Consider the following 22642-nt stretch of genomic DNA (forward strand, 5'->3'; position numbering starts at 1 on the left):
TCCCATTAAAAAGGTGGTCCTACTTTACTTCTTACTGCCACTACACTGTTCAGGCCTCTGCCATCATGTGTGGACTATTACCAGCCTGTCAGCTAGAGCCTTTGATGAAATAGACATTTAAACAATTTACATTTAAATTTACATGTGGGTCAGTGGTAAGTTTGCAACTATTTTTGCTATGCTTGGTTGAGGGGACAGATCCAAGTGTAACTTTAGACCTAGAGTATGATTTCTTTACTCACAGAGAAAATAGCTGCTACGAATCTAAAATTTGCCACAGCCAGGACCAGCAGGGGTTCTCCAGTGGCTCACACTTCTCCCAGTCCTGACCAGCCTTCAGAGAGAGAGACGGAGGGGTTCTAATGGACGGAGCAACGGTCCCAGGGCAGTGCAGCCAGTCCCAGTGTGTATCTGTACTTCCAGACCCCTGAGACTCCAGGTCACGTCCAAGGCAGGAAGTTGCAATGCAGGAGTAGTCCCAGGAGCCAGTAAGACAGGAAGTAGCCCAGAATGCATCGTGTGACTAGAGAACAGGTTTTCCAGTTGTACAAAAGTCCCATGATAGAATTCCTGGGGACCTTTTGTCCTGGTGGGCAGGCCCCTGCAAGCGGCTTCCAAGGCGCAGTCTCTAGGGATCTCAACAGTGGCTCTTGATCCTGAAGCAAGTAAGCTGGAAACCAGTACACAATAGGAGTGGAGGAACCTAGAAATCTGGTGAGAACCTGAAATCGTAAGAGAGGGAAAACCGACATTTATTGGACTGTCAATGCTTCAAACCGGACCAGCCTGGGACTTCCCTGCTGCTAGGTGAACTACAGCCCCATGACTAGAAATGTATTGTACTGGAAAAGAGACACAGCAGAACTTAGGATCTGCCTGATAAAGCTGTGTGTAACACCAGCCGGGGGACCTCAATGTTACAAATAAACAGCTACAGGCTAATTACTACAGTAATGGGCCAATCAATACTAAAAACTCTATGGGGTCCAATTTTAGCCTAGGGCCTGGACTCTAAACACTAGGCTGTGACGTGGGCTTTGGGGACCTGAAGTGGTTCCCTCATCCCCTGGGAATGGCAAAACAGAGGGAAAAGGGGCAGGCAATCCTGCGGTTCAACATTTTCCCTTCTAGGGGAGTTCAGAGCCAAGTCTCCACATGGCCTCCCTCATCTAAGCTGGAAACTCTAAGCTTTGCTGGCACGCACTCTACTAGTTAATCCAGCTACAAACACAGAATGCTACTTTCTATTTCCCCTGTGCCTCTTCTTCACACAGCCCAGAGAACTTCACAAACAGCCAATGTGCGCCTCCAAGAGGCAGAAACTGCTAAGGAGTGGCCGGCACGGAGAAAAACAACTTCCTCGAGATTATGTGGGAAATGGGGCCACAGCCAGGAATAAAAAAAAATAGAAAGTATCAAACACTTCCCATTCCTATCTCCCCACCCCCACCCCAAACATGGCACAAGGGAGCTCCTCTGAAGTCGGAGTATCTGCCAGAGTGGAGAGCACCTCAACAAGTCAACAACACTCAAGCAGACACTCTGGGTGTTAACCCTACAGGAGGGGAAGGTCCCGAGCTCTCCTCTGCACTTACTCCTTTATCACCATCACATCAGGTCCTTCTACAACTCTCGAGTCTCCGCACACACCCTTCATCTGCCCAGAATAGTTTTCCTCTGCTTCTTAAACGCATTCCTTCTTACTCTTTAGGACCCAGCCTTAGTATGATGCCCTCCTCAACTCCTTCAGTCCATTTTTTGCTCTGTGCTTCCACAATACTTGATCTCAAAACAGCAACTCCTCTTCCATCCCGCTATACTAGAATTTTATCTGGGAAGTGTCTGTCTCCCCATTTCTACCATGAGACCCACCAGGGCAGCAACCTTAGCTCACTTGTGTTCCATTCCTCAGTGGTCTGACCCAGGATCTAGACAAAGAAAGCCCACAAATAGTTGTTGAATGAATAAATTAGGTGCAGGTTTCTCAAATGGGAGAAGCTAGCAGGCTTCCTTGTCCCTGGCCAAGGGGTCCTGCCTGTATTCACACCCTTATCCCAGCCAGGAACTCACACCCTTATCCCACCTCACCTGAACATGCATGCACAGACTGCCAAACAGCAACAGTGCTGCAGCGTGGACCAGGTACACAAACACCCGAGGACCGAGGAATCCAGAATCAGATTTTTCTAGGGTCTTACTCTTCTTGCTCCTTTGCATTCCAAGGGTAAGGCAGAACCAAGGGTGGGTGGTCACATATGTCCACGTGGCCCAGGCAACCAAGAGGGCCACTGGTGCAGCCAGTAGGAAATTGGGCACCTGCTTGAGCTCATAGTATCTCAAAAAGCCAACATTCCAGTAGATATCCTGGATATAGCTATATATTAGGGGAAGTTCCCAGGAGCACCAAGGTGGCTCATTTCCCTCCACGATCCGGTAGCCCTTGTCAACAGCTAACTGCAGCAAGGGCTTAGGGATGGGGTGGGCTGCGCCTGACAGACAGAACTGAGTATAGGCATAATACTGAAAGAGGGCAAAGGGAAGGCCAAGTATGAGCACAGAGAGGAACACAGAGCCCATCAGCTTCAAGAGCTGTCTCAGAGGATTCAGCACCATGAGAGAAGACAGAAAGCTTTGGCACTGAGAATACACGAGGAAGCCAATGTTGACCAGCCCATTGGAACGTACACCAGTGGCAAGGGCAAAGAGGAGTCCACTAGTCCAGCTTCGGCCCCTTTCCAGCTGCCCCATGGCGCTGAATGTCAGGAGGGCAAACAAAGCTTCTGAGTAACCAGCCACCAGGAAGACATTGGCTGGGCTGAGGCAGAAGAGCAGGGCTCCGTAAAAGGCCTGGCGGGGACAGTGCAAAACCAGACAGCCCAGGTCGTGAAGTGCGACTGCAGCCAGGACGGAGAACAAAGAATTGAGCAATGCTACTGAGATTAACAGGCAACTCCGTAGGTTCAGTAATGCCCGCAGGGGTCTCAGGAGTTCAGCTCCCACCAGGAGAGCCAGGGGGAAGCCAGGGAAGAAGGCAAAGTTGTGCTCATACAGATAGCCGTGCTCGGCAATGAACAGGAAGTGTTCCGCATCCCAGTGAGACAGGCCACCCAGAAGACCTTCCACAAGTTGGTCCACAGAGCCCGAGGGGGTGAGGCGAGGAGGAGAGAAGGCTTCTGCACGGTGATCTGGGATGACGACATTGAAGAGAGCCTGTGGGATGAAGGAGAACTAGGATTTCGGTTGAGCAACTGGAAGGGAAGAATTACCGTTTAATAAAATGAGGAAGAACCGACTTGTTGGAGGACAATCGGGAGTTCGGTTCTAGATTAGCTAAATTTGAGTTAAGACATTCCAGCGCAGAGGTCAACGAGGCAGTGAGATCTAGGAGTCTGAGGGTAAGGAGGGCAGTCAGGGCTGGAGACGTAAATTCAGGCAACATAAGTGCACAGAAGGTATTTAAAGGCATGAGACTGAATGAGATCACCTGGAGAGGAAGTATGGCTAGAGAAGAGATATCGGAGGATTGGGCCCTGGATGTGTCAACATTTAGAGGGTTGGGGCTTGAAGGACAATGAGGATCCAGAATGAAGATAAAGAAGGAACAGTCAGTAAGGTACGAGGAAAACCAGGAGAGAGTGGTGTCTTAGAACCAAGTGAAGCAAGGGAGTGACCAACTCTGTTAAGTGCTGCTGGGAGGTCAGGAAGATGGGGACTGAAAAGTGACCACTGGATTTAGAAATGTGTAGGTCACTGGTAAGTTTGACAAGAGTTATTTCAGTAGAGTTGAGGACACAGCAGACTTCATGGACTGGGTTTGGCAGAGAAGGGAAGAAGGCAGACTGAGGCAAACAGACAACTATTTGGATAAGTTTGGTTGTAAGTGGGGTAGTAGTGAATGACAATGTGGGAGATAAGTATTTCTTTGTGAATGGGAACAATCCAGTGGAAAGGCAACCACCAGGTTTGCAGGAGAGAGGGGAGAATGGCTGGAGCAGGCAGAAGGGGGTAGGAACTGCTACACTGGTAGAGGTGGGGGGCGGGCCTGGAAAGGAGAGCTGGGTTCAGCCTCACTTCAGCAGTGAAGGCCCAGAGGTGCAGATGCAAGCGTGTGACGGAGGAGGTGGGAGCACTCACAAGGCCATTTCTGATGGCATCTATTTTTCTGAGTTTTCACTCAGGGAAGCAAGCTGGGGAAAAGGTGTTAGGGACTTGAACAAAGAGGAAAACGTGTAAAATAAGTCATCTCTGACTCTAGTTCTCAAAATAGGCTGTGCACTGGAATCACCCCAGGAAATTAAAAACTACTGAGGTCTGAATGTCTGGGTCCTATCCCCAGGGTTAATGATTGAACTGGTATGAGATACAGCCTGGGTATTGACATTTTTTTTAAAGCTCCCCCAGGGGGATTCTGATGTACAGAACAATTTGAGAGAATGGGAGGGTGAACGGGCCTGGGAAATACACTAAGATTGCCAGGTAGCACTAAAGACTCACTTGGGCCAGTGATCTTGCAGAGAAAGAGACTAGTCAATACAGTTGTGTGTTCTCTGGGCAGAGGCACCAGTAGACAGAGAATGAAACTGAGCTGTGACTGGGCTTTTGTGTTGTAAGCCAGGGAGAAGGGAGCAAGCGAATTATGCGTGTATGCCTGGTGGACCATGGAATCTAGCTGGCTAAGAAGGGGCATGGAAGCCATAAGGTGGATGAGGCACAGTGAAACAGTGGTAGAACCAACGGATTTTAAGTTCTGAGGGGGTGGGAGAACCGTTAGAACTGGGTTACTAGAGGGAGTGAGCTGGAAAGATAGGAGATAGTGGTTAGTTGTATCAGCTGTATTAATATTGAAACCACCAAGAAATCAACAGTTCTGGAAAGAGCAATGGTGAGTCAGGAGCTAAAATCTTCAAGGAATGAAGAGGAATGAGTTGTCATTAACAGAGATGCCAGCAACAATGAAGGGTAACTGGGGATATCACCTGAGGCGTGAGCTTTAAAGCTGGAAGGGGGCTGGGGGAGAGAGAGGGATGGTGAAATAGCATTATTGTCAAGTGTCTTTTTGCATCATTAGATTGTCAGTTACTTAAAGGAAAAGAGAGTGCCAAGACTTTTCATACTCATCACCTAGCACAGTACTCAGAACAGAGTAGGCACTTCATACAATTGTGGTGGCTGAGTGAGAGAAGAGGAGACATACTCATTTCCAGATCACCATCGGAATTAGTCCTGGTTCCCTATCCCAGATGCCAGTTCACAGTCCTGCCAGTCACTCATCTGATGCTGTTCAAAGCCATCACTGAGTCATTTTCCCCATATGACCCCATTTTTAAGGCTCTCTCTTTTTGGCCAGTTTCTTTATCAGGCCACTTTCAACAGTGAAAACAAATGGGACAGGAGAGATAGTCACAGAAAATGGCCCTAGTCTCCAAGTTGAAGCTACTTTTAACTAAACCTGGGGCCCAGCAGAGGCTGCTATGCCTCATTGTGTGGGAAGGGAGAAAGGAGGTTTCCAGAAAGGAACCAGCTATGAGCCTGAGGAAGTGCCATTTGTGAAAAAAAGCACACATAATTATGCTAATATAACATCACTAGGTTGTTGACATCCATTCAACAACACACAGTGAGAACATACTAAGCACTGAGCACCGTGCTAGGCACCAGATAGAATTCACATATGTGTGAAATTTGATTAAAATATGTATCAAGGCCAGCCTCAGAGGGGAAAGGGAATTGTAAAAGTGCAAATGCATTCTGAGGGTTGTGGTGGGTAAGGCAGCAAGGGGCGATACCAGGGGAAGAGTTGGGACATTGCTGACTAACCGAGTATACACAGAGTGTCTCAGGATCGTGCACTCAACTGACTGACACAGTGCTCAGTCTCCTGCTAAGGGGACTCTAGGGCAATGCCTTGTGCTGTCATGCCCTAATGGCATCTCTCATTACAGAACTTCATGGTCTGTTAGAAAGCCCACTACCTCTGGAGTTAGGAACCCTGGGGTCTGACTCTGGCCCTTCTCTAACTTGCTGTGTGTCTTTAGGGAAGCCATTTAACCTTTCTGGGCCTCTGCTGCTTCATGTGTAAAACAAGGGATTAAAAGATCATTTCTGGGGGACCTGGCTGGCTCAGTCAGTAAAACATGCAACTCTTGTTCTTGGGGTTGTGAGTTTGAGACCCACACTGAGCATGAAGTTTACTTTAAAAAGTCAATAAAATATTTTTAAAAAGACCATTTCTAAGAGTCCCGACCACTTCTCAGTTATCAGGTATAGGTGTCTATGGTTCTAACCACATGGAAGGGTACACCTGGGAGGCAGAAAGAATACGGGGACAATTCTTAGTGCCTAGCCCAGCATGTTCAGGACAAAAGATCAGAGACTGACCTGCAGCACCAGAGTCAGGACACGGCAGCTGACTGCAAACCTCAGCACCTCTTTCCTGGATGGATCCATGGGCCACATCCTCTCACCACCGGGAATTCAGGGGTGTTGCTGCCAGGACTGAGCTCCCTCGGGCTTCTAAACTCCAAAACCCAAGGAGAAAACATTACATGTGGGCCGACAGTAAATTCTTGAAAGCATTCTTCACAGGAGACTCCCCCTTTGGCATTACATGGCAAACTCAACCACCTAACGGCCCAGATGAGGGAAAAGCATCTTGAAGGCAGATGGGACCCACTTGGTATCACCCTGAAGCACTGTATTGTCAGGAAAGTTCTACATGAAGATTGGCATGAGGTTGGCAGCTAAGCTCGCAGAAAACCTTTAAAAGACTGTTGAGTGCCTCTATGTAGGAACTAAAGACCTGGGTTCAAGTCCTGACTCTGTCGCTCACAAGGTCTCATTTAGTCCTTGTGAGCCTCAGTTCTTTACGTATAAAATGGGATCAGACTATTTTTTTTCCCCAGACTATTTTCTCTCACAAAATTGTCATGATGGTGAAATGGACGAAAGTGTGAAAAAGTACTAGCAAACCCATGTTGTGGTTGCTATTATTTGGTGTGTGCCCTTTTCCTCCTGCCCAGAATAATAAACTAGATCCCAAACCAGAGTCCCAAAAGTGGGGCATAGAACTGAACTGGAAGACCATAATGACTACACACTCTAGCCTAGCTCTCTGATGTGTGTTCAGCTGGTCTGTTAAATTAAGTGGAGAAGGAAAAGAAAACCACCACTCAGCAGGACTTCAGCCAGCTCACATTGCTAAAACAAACTTAGGGGGAAGACAGAGTCGACTACTAGGGATGGAGAAAACTCTTATTTCCCCATCTCTTTGTTGGAATGGCAGCAATGTATAAACAATTGCAAAGCCATTCTGAGGCAAGGAATGAACTTTAAGGCTTTTTTTCTTTTCTTTTTCTTTCTTTCTTTTTTTTTTTTTTTTTTTTGGTCTTAAACAGTTCCTTGGGCTGAAGGAAGTAGCAAAGGCTCCTACAGAACATTCAAACACCAGTCTGGGAAATCAGAAGTGGGGGCAAGAGCACCAGAGGCAGCTCACTGATTTGGGGTGCACTATCCCTAACAGAAAAAATATTAAAACTTAGAAATTAATGGAGAGGGCTGGAAGAGTGTTCTTTCTTATCTGGCCAATACCTATCACATCTTTAGGTGTCACCTATTTCTGGAATTCTTCTCTGATGCTCACTAGACTATTTGATATGCTCTCATTATACTCTGCCTTGTCGTCCTTACTGCTGTTGCTTATTTAAGTTGCTTGTGAGGGCGGGGGCTTTGTTTTGCTCCCAACTATACCCCCAGGGCCTGGCATTATAAACAGGCATTTCAAGCCTGTGTTCCCATTGAGTGGAAGTGGCAAGAACAAGATATGGCATCACCAGTTCATTGGCTCGGGATATAAAATCACTGCTTTAAGTATTCCTCCCACCATATCTCACGGTAAGATCAAGACCTAAGTCACAGAAACCACAGGAAAATACAATTCCTCCAGAAAGGGAGCAAGGTTGGCCAAGGCTGACAGTACACTTTCCTCAGCAGAAGGGGGCGCCTGCTGCTCACTCCATCACCAGGAGGCCCGAAGGAAGGGAGGGGCCGTTAACGCCACACCGGTTTGCTCATCAAGATTCAGTTCAAAGGCAAGCTTTTGAAAAAAACCAAAGAGCCGCGGTAGTTTATGAATCTACCCAACATTTCCAGCATCTGACTCGCTGAATTGAGAGGAATTGTAGAAACAAGTACAGCCAACTTCACACGGCGGCTGATTCTTTATCCTAGAGCGAATTCACTTTTTCCCTTCCTTCTCTTCCCACTCACATGCAGAAGAAAAAGTTGGGGACAGAAAAGCAGTTAACCCACCTCTGCCTCTTCACCAGGCTTCCATTCTTCCTTTCCTCTCTCCAGAGTCAAGCTCTAGCCCCAGCGACCACCGGAGACTTGTAACCTACTCTTAGCTTACAGGTAAACCAAGTAAAAAACAAAATAAAGCCAGTGAGTTGTCCCTCTTGGCTAGTTGCAGACCTCACTTCCCAACAACCCCTTGACGGAATCGGACTCTTGAATTGGCAGGACATTTACAGGGCAACTAGTTTTACTCTATCTTCCCGGGAGATAAATATGCCCATAGTGGTGAATAATAAAAATCTCCTTGGTTTTTACATCAGAGATCTCATTAGACCCTGTGAGGCCAGTATGGTTACCATCGCCATTTTATGGATGTGGAAACTGAGGCTCATTGGGGTCAAGTGACACACCTTAGGCTATATTTAAAGAGAATGTCATTTTTTTTCCTTCTGGAACTTCATGGTCTTCCGACCAGCCTTCACCCGGGCCAAAGGGGATGCGCTCTTTCACAGCCAGGGAAACAACCCAGGTCTCCCAAGTCCTAGCCCAATACTTGTCCAAAGACAGCGCATGCTCCTACTGGGTATGCTCAGGGCAAGGGAGGGCCCTATCTGAGACTCTGGGGGAGCCTGAATCGGAGCCCTGGACCCTTGGATGCTCCCTTGGAGCATCCTCAGTGGAGTGAGGAAGTTTCCGTGACTCAGGGTCCTTGGGGCCAGAGGCCTCGCTGGCTGTCGCGAGCCAGGGGCCGCCTTCTGCCAGCCCAGCCGGGTCGGAAGCCCATTCTAACCCTTACTCTCGGACATAGTCCTAAATGGACAGTGGGCACCTCTTCTCCCAAAAGGAGCCACGGCTCAGGGACTACTCCCGAGGGGGCCGGCGGGGCCCGGCCTAAGGCCGGAAGGCAGGCTAGGGCGGGAGGCTGTAAAGGAAGAGGCGGCACCGGGAAGCCGCTATGGCGGAGGGGCGGGGCTCCCCGCTTCTCGGCGGCCTCCGCCTCATTTCCCTCGGCCTCCGTTTGACGGCTTCCCTCCCCCGAGAACTCCAAGGCTCCCGAACTGGCGCCTGGTCCAGAACGCCGGCCCGTCTCGACCTCCCAGGCGGGGCCCGAACCTCGGCTCCTCCATCCGGGGCCCCGAGCATTCCGCGCTTGCGCACTGGCTCCGCCGAGGCGACCCCGCCCCCCTCCTGCCCGGACTCGGTGTTGCCCCGCCCCCTTCCGCGGCGGCCATGTTGACTCCGGGCGCGCGGGGCGGGGACGGCGTGGACCCAAGCGTCCGCGCCCCTCGGCCTTGGCACCTTCCCGCCTTGGTGACACCTGAAGAGTTCCCCCTGGCGCTTTACGCGCCTCAGGCCCCCTCCCTCTCCTTCCGTTAGTCCGCCGTGTGTCAGAGTCGGCGCTCTCGCCCGGGTTGCATCCCGCAAACATCCACTGAGTTCCCGATGTGTGTGTGCTGAGGCTCTCGGAGTTTCGGGCCGCCCCGCGACCTCTTCGCAGAAGCCGGAGAGAGCCGCACTTTCCCTGCTGTCAGGCCACCCCAGCTCAGCACAGGGCCCGGCACACAATAGATGTTCCCTGAATAGAAAGAAACGCCTTGGGGTTTCTGTGGCCAGCAGTGGCATTCTGCGTCCTGGGTGTGAGGAAAGTGGGGGATCCCCCTGCTTTTCCCCTTCAGCTCCCGGGCACCTCGTGTCCTACTTCGATCCTCAACCCCACCTCCTCAGGTGGCTAACGAGGATTATGAAGGAAACTTAAGAGAATGCGCCCCGCCCCTCCCCCCCCCACTCTTCTTCCTCATTCGGGCAGTTGCTCTCGTAGGAAGTGAGGCCAAAAAGAAGAAGAAAAAGAAGCTAACTCAACAAAACCGTCTGTTAGGGAGGAGCGGCCGGTGGGCACCCCTGTAACGGAAACTGTTAGAACAACTTTGCACCCTCCTTAAAGGAAATAGATAATAAATCCTTCTCCGTTGGTGGATTTCTTGTTTCTCAGGATTCCAAAGCCTTCTGTGGTTTCAGTTATCGGCCCTCCAGAACGGAGCGAGGGTCTGGGTTAGCCTCTGGCCACAGCCCCGGCTGAGGGAGGGGTTTTATCTTCTGCCACAGCTATTAACGTGGGTGGGAACAAAGGGATGGTTGCTATCTCTCCAGGCAGAGAAAACTAGCCTCCATCAGTTCTGTGGGGGCCAGGGACTGTAGCTTTTGGTTCTCCCTCATTTCAGGCTCTGAGACCTAAGCTGCCCTAGGGTACTGTTGTGTGTAAGGTGGATCGGGTAGAAATCACATTTTAGTCCTGTGTTGGAGAAGGGAAACAAATGGAGAGGACTCCCCCCCCCCCGTTTTTTTTCAGGGACACTTGTCCTCAGCTTCAGACGCCCCTGAGTGAATCGGCCAAGCTGTGGTGCACACTCGTGACTGGGGCCTGAGGTTGTGGCTTGAATCTCTAGAAGTCCATGAGGCTCCCAGCAGCACTCAGTTTGCAGAGACAAAACTGAGCAGTGTACCGTACTTGCTTTGTGAATTCACAAGGGAGAAAGACCAGCATTCCTAAGGTTCCCTCTATCCACACCAAATTCTCTCAAAAATCTATTTGTAAAAAGGACAGGGGTCTCTTGTGACAAGTCAGAATGTTTTCTAACAGCTCAACTGTCACCCGTTAGAGGTAGAACTTTGTCCAGACCTTCAGCTCTACTTTCCAGCAATTTCTCCTTCCTTCCTTTCTCTGCTGCCCACCCCCCTCCTCTTCCGCTCTGTTTCCTGTTTCATTTTCTGGCTTCTGCTCTGACAGGAAAACAAGAAAGCTGAACCTTGTGCTCTCAAAGCCCTGGCTTGTCAGAATGGAAGAAGACTAGGTGGGATGGGAGGGGGTTCTGGGCCTCCAAGGCCGTGGGTAAGTAGTTGAGGAGGCAGCTCTCTCCAGTCTGCGTTTAGAGTCTGCAGCTAAAATGGAGTCTGCATCTACACAGGGAGCCAGCCGAGCAACCAGCCCTGTGGGAGAGCCAGGGAGACAGAGACGTATCCAAGGGCTCCACAAAGGCTCTATGCCACCCATCCACTTCCATTAAGAAGCAAATGTCCCATACCACCAACAAATGATTTCATAATACAAACCCCTGACCTAAACAATACAAGCAATGCGTCACTATTTCTAGAATCCTAGAAGGTAAGAGGGTTACGGCATTTCTGTTTCTTCGACTTGCCTGGCTCTGCTCTTGCTGCTTCCCCTGCTTGAAATGCCTCACTGCCAGACCACCCTCTAGCCAGCCCACTACCTTCAGGTCTCAGCTGAAAGGTGGCTTTGTCAGAGGGGCTTTCTGCCACTACCTGGCCACAGCCAGCACCCTGTACTATCCCATCACCCTGTTCTGTTATTTTCATAGCACCTATCATCACCTGATTGTCTTAGGAACTTTCCTCCTTTCATTGTCTGTTTCCTTCTTATGAAATAGAAGCTCTATGACAGCACAGGCCTCGTTCACCAAAGTGTTACCAGCACTTAGAACAGTGCTTTGCGCATCGTATATACTCAGTAAAGATCTGGTTTATGAATCAGCTTAACCTGACACCAGTTGTTTATGGATATGGGAACTAAGGCTCAGAAAAAGAGGAGTTACTCGCCTGAAGTTACATAGCTGGTGGTGAAGGTGGGACTTGAATTCGGATCTCTGGCCTCTGAAGCTGGTTTTCTGTCACTCCACACTATTTTAGTCTTTTTCAGGTTTACCTCTTTCCCTCTCTTCCTTTTGTTCCACACAACTACGAATCTTTACAGGCTATGCCAAGAATCCTGCATCGGGCATACCATGGCTTAACGGCTCCTATCTCCTCTTTCCTCTAGTAAATTCCCATATTACCTCTTTGATTTAGTCAACAAAATGGGACTGCCTACTGTGTGACAGGGGATGAGAATGTAACACAGAGCAAGACAGACACAGTCCTCGTCCTCGTGGAGATGGTGGTAATATCTACCTCATGGTTTCTATAGTGCTTGGCACAAAGGGCTCGATAAAGATGGGCTGTTGTAATTCCCTGAACAAAAAGGGGGAAAGAGTGATGTTCCCACTGGAGGTGTGAGGAAGGAAGGTTGGTAGTTCTCATGGAGCACTCACCATGCTGAGCAACCTGACGACTCATTTCTTTCTGTAGCTGCCTTGCCTTGCTCCTGCACCATATCCAAGCCCCAGACCGAGCAGTGTATCTATTCTCAGTAATTCCGTTTCAGACACTAAACTTTCCTTTTTTTTTTTGTTTGTTTATTTATTTTGAGAGAGAAAGAGAACGGGCGGGGGAGGGGCAGAGAGCAAGGGAGAAGGAGAATCCCAAGCAGGCTCCTCATTGTCAGCACAGAGCCGGATGGGGGGGGCTCGAACTCACGAACTGTGAGATCAAGAGCTGAGCCGAAGTCAAGAACCAGATGCTTAACTGACTGAGCGACCCAGGCACCCGAGACACTAAACTTTCCATGGCCCCAGTCCTATGGGAATGATGGGAGTAGGTGACCCTGATCTTGGCTTTGAGGCCACGCCATTATGGGATAAAAGTGACCACACTGGCTTCTGATTCAGTCACCGCCAACTGTTAGCAGGCAGGTCTAATGCCTGTGATGACAGGCAGGCATCTGTGCCTTACGAGAACTTTATGCCACTTCTTTCCCCTGAGGGTATCCACTGGCAGTTTCCAAGGGTGCCCGGTGACATTTACATCCATCCTGAGATCTGGGGTGGCACCAGCCAGGTTTTGGACATTTACCAAAAGCAGCATCCTTTTGGCCTCTGTTGTATCATTTGAAGATGTCCATCCACCGTAGGACAAAGTCCCCACCCTGCCTCTCAATTGCAGGAGCCACCAGACACTGACCCTTTAAAGGTCATGACACTAAATATTTTTCACCCTTCTTTCGGTGTTTGCCTTTCAGTAGTTAGAAAACCTTGACCCCACTGAGAGGCCTAGTGGGAAGGGCCTTAGCCACTTGGGGGTGGCAGTGGCTGCAAGGCAAAAGAGCCAATGAGGTTGAGAGTATTGTTTAGGCCAGACTTGGCTGCTCTCCAGCTATGAAAGAAGGTTAAGGTCATTTGGGGGGTGGGGAGGGAGGAGCCTGGGAAAAGAACTACTGGCCACACCCCTGGGTTCTCTACTGGCGAGGTTCTATTTACTTCTCAAAAGCAAATTACTCACAGCTCAGTGGCTAGCAGTTCTCTCAGCCTGTGGTAACTCCAGTCAGAAACTGGAGACCAGGCTAGGCTCCCCCTGCATTGCAGGAGAGTAGATGAAAGGAACCCAGGAAACCAAACTCCTAGGTAATGCTCCACACACAGCCCAGAAATGCACTTTCTAGACTAGAAAATTAAGTTGAAGAGGCCCGGTGCAAATATAGCCATTAGCAACACTGCTCACCAAAATATAGATATGAAAAGTTTCCCATGTAGTTTTTTTTTTTCCAGGAGAGTCCTAGGAAGGCATCCTGGTTGACGGAGGTTCGCCATTGTCTCTACCTCCCCCTTAATCAATAGAGAAAAACACTGATTATTCATTCCTGTCCCTGACCCAAATATTAACAACCACACTTAGGCTGATGAACACTTGATTGATATTCTTGGGACACTTTTTACTTCATGCTGAATACAACAAAGATCTTTCCTGCGGAGCTCCAAAGCTAGATTCGGTTACTCCTTGTCGTCCTCTGACCCAGGTAGGAGGGCCTTCGTCAGCAGGACCTTGCTTGGTGTGTGAGCTCAAACCAGCTCAAACCATTTTCAACTGTAAAATGGGAACCAGAATACTGATTCACAGGCACAATCCTCAATCCTCCCTTGTAAGGTTATTTGACCTACTACATCTGGTACCCAAGTAGGTACTCACTAGAAAACTGTGGTTTCAAGTTTACTTCTAAGTGTCCACAACAATAGCATTTTCTCTGTTACTGCTTCTGATCTCTCCGATGTTTCCCCAAAGAAGGAGATGAACAGAGAAGCTCTATATTGCAACATTTAGCCTCATAAAAGTAACTGCATCTGGCCAACATCTACAATTTCATTCAACAACTACTTAAGTGGCTAGGCTGTTGTAGGACAGGGATGGAGCAGTGAACAAAATAACCTCCCTGCCCTCAGAGAGCTTACATTCTAGTGGAAAACGACAGGGGAGTACAATATACAGTTGACCCTTGAACACTGGGCTTGAACTGCACAGGTCCACTTAGATTTTTCGATACGGTGCAGTACTCTAAGTGTATTTTCTGTTACGATTTTCCTGACATTTTCCCTCTCTACCTTGATTGTAGAAACACCGTATATAATACATGTAACATACAAAATATGCGTTAATCAACTGTTTGTGTATCAGTAAGCCTTTTCCCATCAAAAGTAGGCCAATAGTGTTAAGTTTTGGGGGGGATCAAAAGTTATACGTGTTATTTCTGGGGCACCTAGCCGGCTGGCTCAGTTGGTGGAGCATGGGAATTCTTGATCTTGGGGTGATGAGTTCAAGCCCCACGCCGTGGGTCAAGATTACTTAAAAAGGAAAAAAATAAAAGCAACATGTGTAAAATTAAAAAAAAAAATTACACATGTATTTTTTGCTTGGGCAGGGGGTTGGTGCGCCCCTAACCTCCGCACTGTTCAAGGGTCAACCATACAATAGGCCAGATGGTAACAAGTGCTACCAAGTAAGGTAAAGCAGAGAGGGAAATAAGGCAGGGGAGCAGAGATTGCTATTTTAAATAAGGTAGCCAGGGAAGGATTCGCTGATACAGTATTTGAGCAAAGACCTGAAGGAGAGAAGGACTTCAGCCGTGTAGTTATCTGGTCAAAGAGTATTCTGGACAGAGGGAACAGTAAAGTGCAAAAGCCCTGAGGTGGAAACATTGCTATGTGGTGGAGCGAGCAACGGGGAAGAGAAAAGGGGCCCAGGGAGGTAATAGCAAGCCAGATAACTGAGTGAGACGCACTGAAGGATTTTTTTTTGATCTTAGGTTTTAAAGGGAGCATTTCTGGTTACTATGTCAAGAATAGGTTCAACCAGGCAAAGCAGAAGCAAGAAGGTCAGTTTGGGGAGTAGTTCATGAATTCAAGAAAGATAGGATAGCGTCTCGAACTACAGTGATAATGGCTAGACTGAGGGTTCTTTTTTGGAGAGTGCTAACATACTGGATGTAGAAATGATAGTAGTTGGGTTTTTGGGGTTTTTTTTTTGTCAAGGAATGGAGTTGCTGTTTATTGGGAAAACTATGGGAGAAGCAGGCTTCTAGGGGGAAGTCAGAGCATTTTAGCTTGGGGGGGTGTTCAAATTAAACTTCCAAGCAGAGATGTCAAGAAGCAGCTGAATGCTCAAATCTGGTAACAGAGGAGAGTGCCAGTCTGGAGAAATAAAGTTAAGTTGGAGGCTGCCTCAAGATAAATGATTGTCTTACTGTTAAAGATTTTCTAGAAAAGCAGATATCCTCCCTTTGCCAACTATTTCCGAAAGTTTTTTTTTTTTTCTTTCCTAGAGCATCATCAATTTCTTTGGCTATTACACCCGTTTCATTTCAAGAAGGTAATGTGTTTTTTATATCTAAAACTTCCTCTTGCAGGTGTAATCATCTCAGACGCTTTCTTGCACTGTAGAAGGTAAAGCAGGATGTGATGCAACAGTGACAGTGTCCAGGATGCTACCACTCAGTGGGGAGAGAGAGCGCACCACAGGAGATTTCCAAAAACAAAAACAAAAACAAAAACAAAAACAAAAACAAAAACAAAAACCGAGACCGGCAACTCCCCATGCCCCACCCCCCGAAAGGTCAAGCTTTTAAATAGTCGGAAAACAGTAAAAAGCCTCACAAACGTCTTACCAAGATTTAATGTACATTTATTCTTAACACGTGGAACATATAGTATAAAGATTTCATACTGAATAAATGATATTCATTAAGCCAAAAAAGGAAAAAAGGAGGAATTTACATCAAGTTTTAGCTACATTGTTTGAAATACAAATATGCAGATTTTATCACTGAAAAAATCTCAATTGTGTTTCTTCATCAGGAACTTCAACTGAACCTAGAACTTTTTCACACCTCGATTAGAAAGAAAACAAAACAAAACAAAAAACCCGGAAAAAAATAAACTATAAGTTGATTGGCTGCTGAGACAGCAAGGACTTTTTACAGAGACCTGTACAGCATCGCGCCGAGGGGGGCGATGTCTGGCAAGAGATTAAATAGCTGTGTCTCGCTTTGTGCAGGTCACCAACTTGTTAACTCGTCATACTATAAAGGGGTAGCTGGGAGGGGGACCAAACTGTGGGTATCCAAGGGTATGTGCAATGTACAACGTCATGTATATACACACGTGGCAGCGCAGCCGCTGCAGCTAAGGTTAAAACCAGTTCTAAGAGGTGATCTCAGGGTTATTCATACAATCAAGGAGGAGAGAAAGAGGTCAGGGTGTTGTAGGTTCACACATGATACTTTGGGGGAAAAGCCTTTTTTTTTTTTTTTTCTCCTCAACGTTTAACTAAAAACATTTTTAAAAACTACAGCTTGCTGCTGACCCAGCGTTTTCTCTTGTTTCCATGTGAGACATTATTATTACAGTATGTTTACAGTATCGGGTGTACAGTACAGTACATGAAAGGGTCTACACTCTACTGCACAGGCCTCTCCAGTGAACAGAGTCTGTCCACAACTGCGAACTTCTTGGCTCCCGCAAGATTGTGAATGTACAACAATAAACCACACACAGTTCAGCAGTCACCTTTTTTGTCCTTCAGAGGGTTTTTTTTTTTTGTATTTTTTTCCTTTTTTTTTTTTTTTACCATTAAAAACAGTTATGAAATGTGGCATCCCGTCGATGCAAGGGCCGGGAAAGCCATTTTTATTTTATTTTATTTTTTTTCCCCAAACTCACTGTAAACGACAGTAACTTTGGTTAAAATAAAAAAGTCTTCTATGTAGGCAGAGCTTTGTCTTTCCAAACAGGGTGGGGTCCTGAGGGGAGTGAGGTGAGGACAAGGAACAGACAGGTGAGGGGGGGGTGGGCGGGAGAGGAGGAGGAAAGAGAACTAGGAGAGACTTTTGACCCAAGGGAGAAGCCGGACAGCACAGGGTAAACTGGATTCTGAGGTGGTTTTGCATAAATAAAGGGCAACAGTCAGTTTCTAAGTTCTCCACACACGCACACACACACAGGGAGGGAGGTGTCCCACGGCTGTCATGACTGGCCAATCAAAAACAGTACATCACAAATGACTTGTGAAACCAACGAGTTCATCAACGGTGAGACCGAGATGTCCAACAGCCGCGACTCGTACAGCGTGAACTCCGAGTGGTTCTCGTCCACCTTGGCCAGGGCCAGCAGCGCGCGGGCAGCCCGCCGCATCATGTCCACGCTAGTTGGCTCGAAGGGCGGGTTCTGCATGTGGAGCAGGCTGGCCTGGCTCTGCTGGAACTGTGTGGCGGCGAGGCTGTCCTCCAGGAAGCCCAGGAGGTTGCCGATGCTGCCCTTCTGCACTGCGATGGCACGGGCCGCCAGGCTGTCGCCCTGCGCCAGATTGGCCAGCAGTACCACGGCCATCTCCCGGCACACCGGGTTCTTTCGGTCACTGAGGAAGCGCACCATGGTGCTATACAACTTCTCCAGGCGGCTGAAGGGGGGAGTGGCCAGGATCAGGTCCACATTGTTGTCCTGGATGCTGAGTTTGCTGAGGGTTTCCAAGACCAGTCTCTGCGGGGAGAGGACGGCGTTGGGGCCCAGGGTGGAGAAGGGGTCCTGGGCTTCGGCGGAAGGGCAGACTGCCCAGTGTAGGAGTCCGTCCAGGACAGGCAGGCAAATGCTCTCAGGGTATGGGGAGAGGTCCAACTGCCCCGAGATGTTGGCGAGTGTGACCAAGGTGTTTTCCCGGAGCATCTCCAAGCAGTCCCACCACCACTCCACTTTGTTGCAGCTCACCCCTTGGTCCTGCTCCTCCTCCTTCTCGTAAGTCAGTGGTGCCTGCTTCCGCTCTGGGTGCTTGTGGTGCAGAAGGATCAGCTTGCCCAGGATCAGCAGCAGCCCCGGGTGTTTGGACATCTCAAAGTCATTGCCTGGCACGAACGACAGGCTTCGGATGGTGTTGGAGACACAGACGCAGCGCTTGGCGAGGGAATCCTGCCAGTCCAGAAGGGTACACAGTGGGGTCTCATCTTTACTGTGGGGCTCGTCCTCTAGGATCTTGATGTTCCGGTGGCTCTGTGCCGGGCTGATGCCAAATGGAAACTTGCTGCTCTCCTTGGTGGCCTCTGCACTCTTAGCTCCCTCCTCGCTCAACGTGCTAGACCGGGTGGACAACATGTCATCCATTGTGGCTGTGATCCGTTTCTCTGGAGGGCCATCGGGTGGGGGGCCCTCCTGTTCTGTTGTCCCTGGTGTCCCCTCTGCCGCTGTGACGTGTTTCCGGGTGACTGGTGGGCAGGGCACATGAGGCCGGGTAGGCAGCAGCTCCGTCTTGCTCTCAAAGTGGGTCTGGATATGCTCAGTGGTGTCCCCCCCACCAATCCGCCAGTGCAGCAGGCCACTGTCAAACTCCTGCACACGCCCAAGCTTATCTGAGCAGTCCACCACAAACGGGTCATTCTTCTGCACGATCTTTACCGGGAGCTTGTCAAACTTGCTAACCAGTTTCTCCTCACTACTCTCCGAGGCCGCCTTGTCCTTGCTCGAAAAGGCCATCTCCTCATCATTTTCCACTACTTCCTCCTCTTCTTCCTCCTCTAGTTTAGGACCTAGAAGGTCTTCCTCCTCCTCCCCCTCCATAGGGGCTGGACTAGACGCCTTGCTGAATCTCCCAGGGTCCAGTAGTGTTCTCTGTCCTGGGTCACCCACCTCATACTCCTTTAAAATGCCAAAGATCTCGATGAGGCAACGCCGGAAATATTCCACAAGGAGCTCTAGCAACCCTGGGAGCTAAAAGAGGAAAAGAACAGGAGATAAATTAAGGGAGAGAAGTGGGCTAAACGAGAGGATCCTTGACTTGAGAGGCCCCCCCCAAGGTCTTCTAGCAGATCTCCCCGCTTTCCTTGTAGGTCAGACATCTGTATCCCTGGGAGAGATGAGAGTTGCTCCTTTCCCAAAGGCTCTCCGCAGAGCAAGTCGTTGGGTCTCTCCCATGCCCAGCACACAGTTCTCCCTTCTGCTCAGCCTACCTCCACATAAGCCTGCTTCCAGCAGGACAGACGTGCTGACCGACAGCCCTGCACCTCACCATCTCACAGCCTCCTCTTTCCCTACCAATCCCTGCTTTTCTTCCTCAGGCCTAGTTTCCTACCCACTGGTCAATGTTACCGTCCCTCTTACGACACCCTACGTCACACTGCCAAGTGTAGCCCGAGGCTAGGTACAGTGGGGTGACCCCTCTAACACGAGCTGAGAGAAGAAGAGATGCAGTGTGGGCAGATGTTCACCTGCTCTCTTCTCCAAGCTCCCCAACATTCCAGGAGGCTAGACCTCCATGAATCAATCGTGCAACGTAATGAAAGGGATGAGTCTTCGGTCCTCCAAACACTGGTGCAAGCTGGTGCTAGATAGACCCAAATCCCAGCTTGGATCCGAAACAGGCTAGTTATCTCTAGAAGAAAACCCTAATTGCTAGTCAGATTAAATCTCTGGCAAGACTACAGCAAAATGGAAAAAATAAGGGCTTTAGAATTAGAAAGACCTAGGTTTGAATTCTGGCTTTTCTAGGAACTAGCCATATGATTTAAACTCTCTAAGCTGTACTTCTTCTATCTTTCCACTGAACATGACGGAAATTCCTAAACTTTACATGGTGGTTCTGAGGACTAAATGGAATATATCAAATGCCTGGCATATGGAAATCAGTATCTGTTCCTTTTCTTTCTCATGGGGAGGCAATCTTATAAAATGGACATCAAGTCAGGCTTTGGAATCAGAAAGACCCTGATGATAGCTGTGTGAACTTGGGCAAAGATAAGACTCTCAACCGACTTACTCATCTCTAAGAGGCCACATGTGCCTCGGAAGACTGTTGTGAGGCTGACATGAAAGAAAATATGAAGGATCTGGCACAAGGTGACGGCACAATAAATGGTTAACTATTAATAACAATGCTCCCTAGTCAGCTCCTTGATAGATGGGTTGGTAAGTGCTAAGGATGATCAAAAAGACTGGGATGGTGCAGCAGAAACTCTTCCCAGCTAGTGGGAAAACTCAAGGTGCACACATCCTGTGGAGAGAGGATCCGGAGAACCATCTCTCTGCAAGAACGTAATTAAAATACCACCATCACCCCTCGCCCCCCGCCAAGCCTACTTCTTTCCACTTCCCTTTCTATACCTTAGGAAAATGGGATTGATAAAGACCTCCTGTACTCATGGTGGATGAAGTAAGAAGGGGAAAAAAAGAAACTGTCACGCTCACTAATAAGGACCACAGGTTTTTCTTGTAGTCTGAAAAGGTGGTGTCCTCACTCACACCAACAGAATCTGCATTTCTTACCGATTCCAAAAAGTTTCTCCCCAATTCCCTTTGAAGTCAATCCTGATACCTTACACAAATTATTATTGTTCCCAGTGTTCTGGGCCCATGGCCAGTGGCAAAGTACTGGCATGGAATCAAAGCACTGGCATGGAAGATACCAGAGAGTGAGTGAGAGAGGGGAGACCATGTTGGCCGGGGAAGGCTTAATTCCCTGTGTCACGTAGCACTGTCTACTTCAAGAAGATCTCAGGCCCTCCCATTCTTCCAATCTTTCCGAGGCGCCTGTACTCACCTGACTGAGGTTGAAGGTCATGATGCTGTTGTCGTCATACAGCAGGATGTTAATGGTGTCTAATGCCCATGTGCTCTCTGCCAGCAGCCCAGACTTGAGGGACATCATTACCCGCCATGCCTCCGGGGTTCCTGAAATAAACCTCCATGTCGTCCATCTACCAAGCCCAGGTTGGCCGGATGCTCCCCCAGGGCTGGCCCATCAGTCAGGCTACTCTGAAGATAACACATGGCGGGAGGCAGTTCCTATCTAGGAGAGGACACACATCTGCTTCTAGGCTCCCTTAGGACATCACTGCATGGCGCTTGCTTTTAGTAAAGCCTGATACCAGCTGTCTTCCTTATCCAAAGTTCTTTGGCTCTATTTCAGACAACACTGGACCAGATTTTATCTCATCCAGAATGTTGGGATGGAGACAAAAAAATGGACAAGACTTTAAGAAGAGATAAAGCAACCTGATCGGGGAGGTCTCCTTACCAATGTCTTTCATCGTGAGCCGCCTCCTCTGCTTCAACACAGGCTGTGTTGCTTCCACAGAGCCAGGTGGGAAGGTGATGTCCCGCCGAATCATGGGTGGCTGCACAGGGGCAGGTGCTATGTGCGAGGCAGGCACTGGGGGACCTGCCTTTTGCATCTTCATCCCAGAGTGCAGGAATGGAGACTTGCTAGGGGAGGTGCGGTTCTCCATTGGCCGGGGCAGGGGAGCGGGGCTGGATACCTGAGGAATGTGATTCTGCATGCTTGGCGGGGGCTGGTAGTTGGATGGAGGGGGCCTTGTCATGGGGGGCACGGGGGCAGAGGGACCATATGGGGGCTGACGTGTGCCATGGGAAGGCCACGGGCCTTCATGGTTGGCCCTCTGATCCGTGTGCAGCATTTCATCTGTTCGGTTCACACCATGATAGGCGGGGCCCTGGGGGGCAGAGCCAGTGCTCTGCCTGTTGGCGTAATTGTAGGTCATGTCATTACGCCCTTGCCACATGGTGCCTTGCTGAGTAACCTCAGCCGATGCCTGTATGGGGCCGCCCATCATTTGCGGTGGCATGTTCTGCTGGGCATTGGAGCCGGGGGGTGCAGAGACACGGTCTCGGCCAAACTGGAATGGAAACTGGTTCTGGGGGCCGCCTGCTGGTCGGCGCTCAGTAGCAGCAGCGGCAGTGGCGGGGTAAGTGTTGCCATACTGGTTGTACACATCTTGCTGAGGGGAAGGCTGGGCAGCTTGCTGCTGGCTGGCAGGCTGGGGCTGGGCTGGGGGCAACTGCTGCTGTTGGGGCTGCCCCTGCCCCGTGCTGTACGGCACGCTGTACATCTCCCCTTCGTGCCGCTTGGCAGGAGGGCCGTACGTGCCATCCATCGGCCGCTTGTAATTCTAAGACAGGGACAAGCAGAGGGGAGGTTAAATTCTGCACTCAGGGACCCAAGATCCACACGCAGCTGCCAAGATGGCTACACCAGACACTCGCCAGGCTTACTTCCACTCCTCTAGAAGAGGACACGGTCTCCAAGCGAACAAAGGATTCACCTTTACAAATGATCTTTTAAAGTTGTTTCTGAAATCAAGAACCATTCCCTATTCCCCTCTGGTTCTCCCTTGCTCTGCGTAGAAAAATGT

General features: G+C 49.2%; 2 protein-coding genes across 7 annotated transcripts in view; both read right to left on the bottom strand.

Moving 5' to 3' along the window:
- PIGV (phosphatidylinositol glycan anchor biosynthesis class V) lies at window positions 1-10003 on the bottom strand. 5 transcript variants are annotated; one of them, XM_047084455.1, is made up of 5 exons: window positions 9406-10003; window positions 8308-8402; window positions 6379-6513; window positions 2089-3210; window positions 1-722 (listed from the first exon to the last, which is right to left on the bottom strand). In XM_047084455.1, exons 3-5 carry the CDS (start codon window positions 6454-6456, stop codon window positions 441-443), a joined length of 1482 nt encoding a protein of 493 aa, XP_046940411.1. In that variant the 5' UTR covers window positions 6457-6513; window positions 8308-8402; window positions 9406-10003; the 3' UTR covers window positions 1-440. The 5 variants fall into 5 exon arrangements, with proteins under 5 accessions (XP_046940411.1, XP_046940412.1, XP_046940410.1 ...); XM_047084456.1 differs by lacking the exon at window positions 9406-10003 and adding an exon at window positions 9122-9399; XM_047084454.1 differs by lacking the exon at window positions 9406-10003 and adding an exon at window positions 9089-9399.
- A 6110-nt stretch (window positions 10004-16113) lies between these two features.
- ARID1A (AT-rich interaction domain 1A) overlaps window positions 16114-22642 on the bottom strand; it is a 70876-nt gene continuing 64347 nt past the window's right edge. For both annotated transcript variants that reach the window (XM_047085822.1, XM_047085821.1), the window contains exons 18-20: window positions 21508-22399; window positions 21031-21161; window positions 16114-19205 (exon numbers count right to left, since the gene is read on the bottom strand). In XM_047085822.1, coding sequence (XP_046941778.1) covers window positions 17475-19205; window positions 21031-21161; window positions 21508-22399 — 2754 coding nt within the window. In that variant the 3' untranslated portion in view covers window positions 16114-17474. The remainder of the gene's footprint in view (window positions 19206-21030; window positions 21162-21507; window positions 22400-22642) is intronic.

The sequence above is a fragment of the Lynx rufus genome, unplaced genomic scaffold (assembly GCF_022079265.1).
Source record: "Lynx rufus isolate CCGP_SWC_20201006 ecotype Redwood Valley unplaced genomic scaffold, mLynRuf1.p SCAF_2, whole genome shotgun sequence".
Taxonomy (NCBI): domain Eukaryota; kingdom Metazoa; phylum Chordata; class Mammalia; order Carnivora; family Felidae; genus Lynx; species Lynx rufus.

Bases quoted from the DNA above. Each gene is read 5' to 3' on its own strand.
- PIGV (XM_047084455.1), bottom strand. From the start codon at position 6,456: ATGTGGCCCATGGATCCATCCAGGAAAGAGGTGCTGAGGTTTGCAGTC. The intron at 3,211-6,378 runs GTCAGTCTCTGA...TTCATCCCACAG, and splicing joins TCCTGACTCTGGTGCTGCAG to GCTCTCTTCAATGTCGTCAT. The intron at 723-2,088 runs GTGAGGTGGGAT...TTACGATTTCAG, and splicing joins GTCTGTGCATGCATGTTCAG to GTTCTCACCAGATTTCTAGG.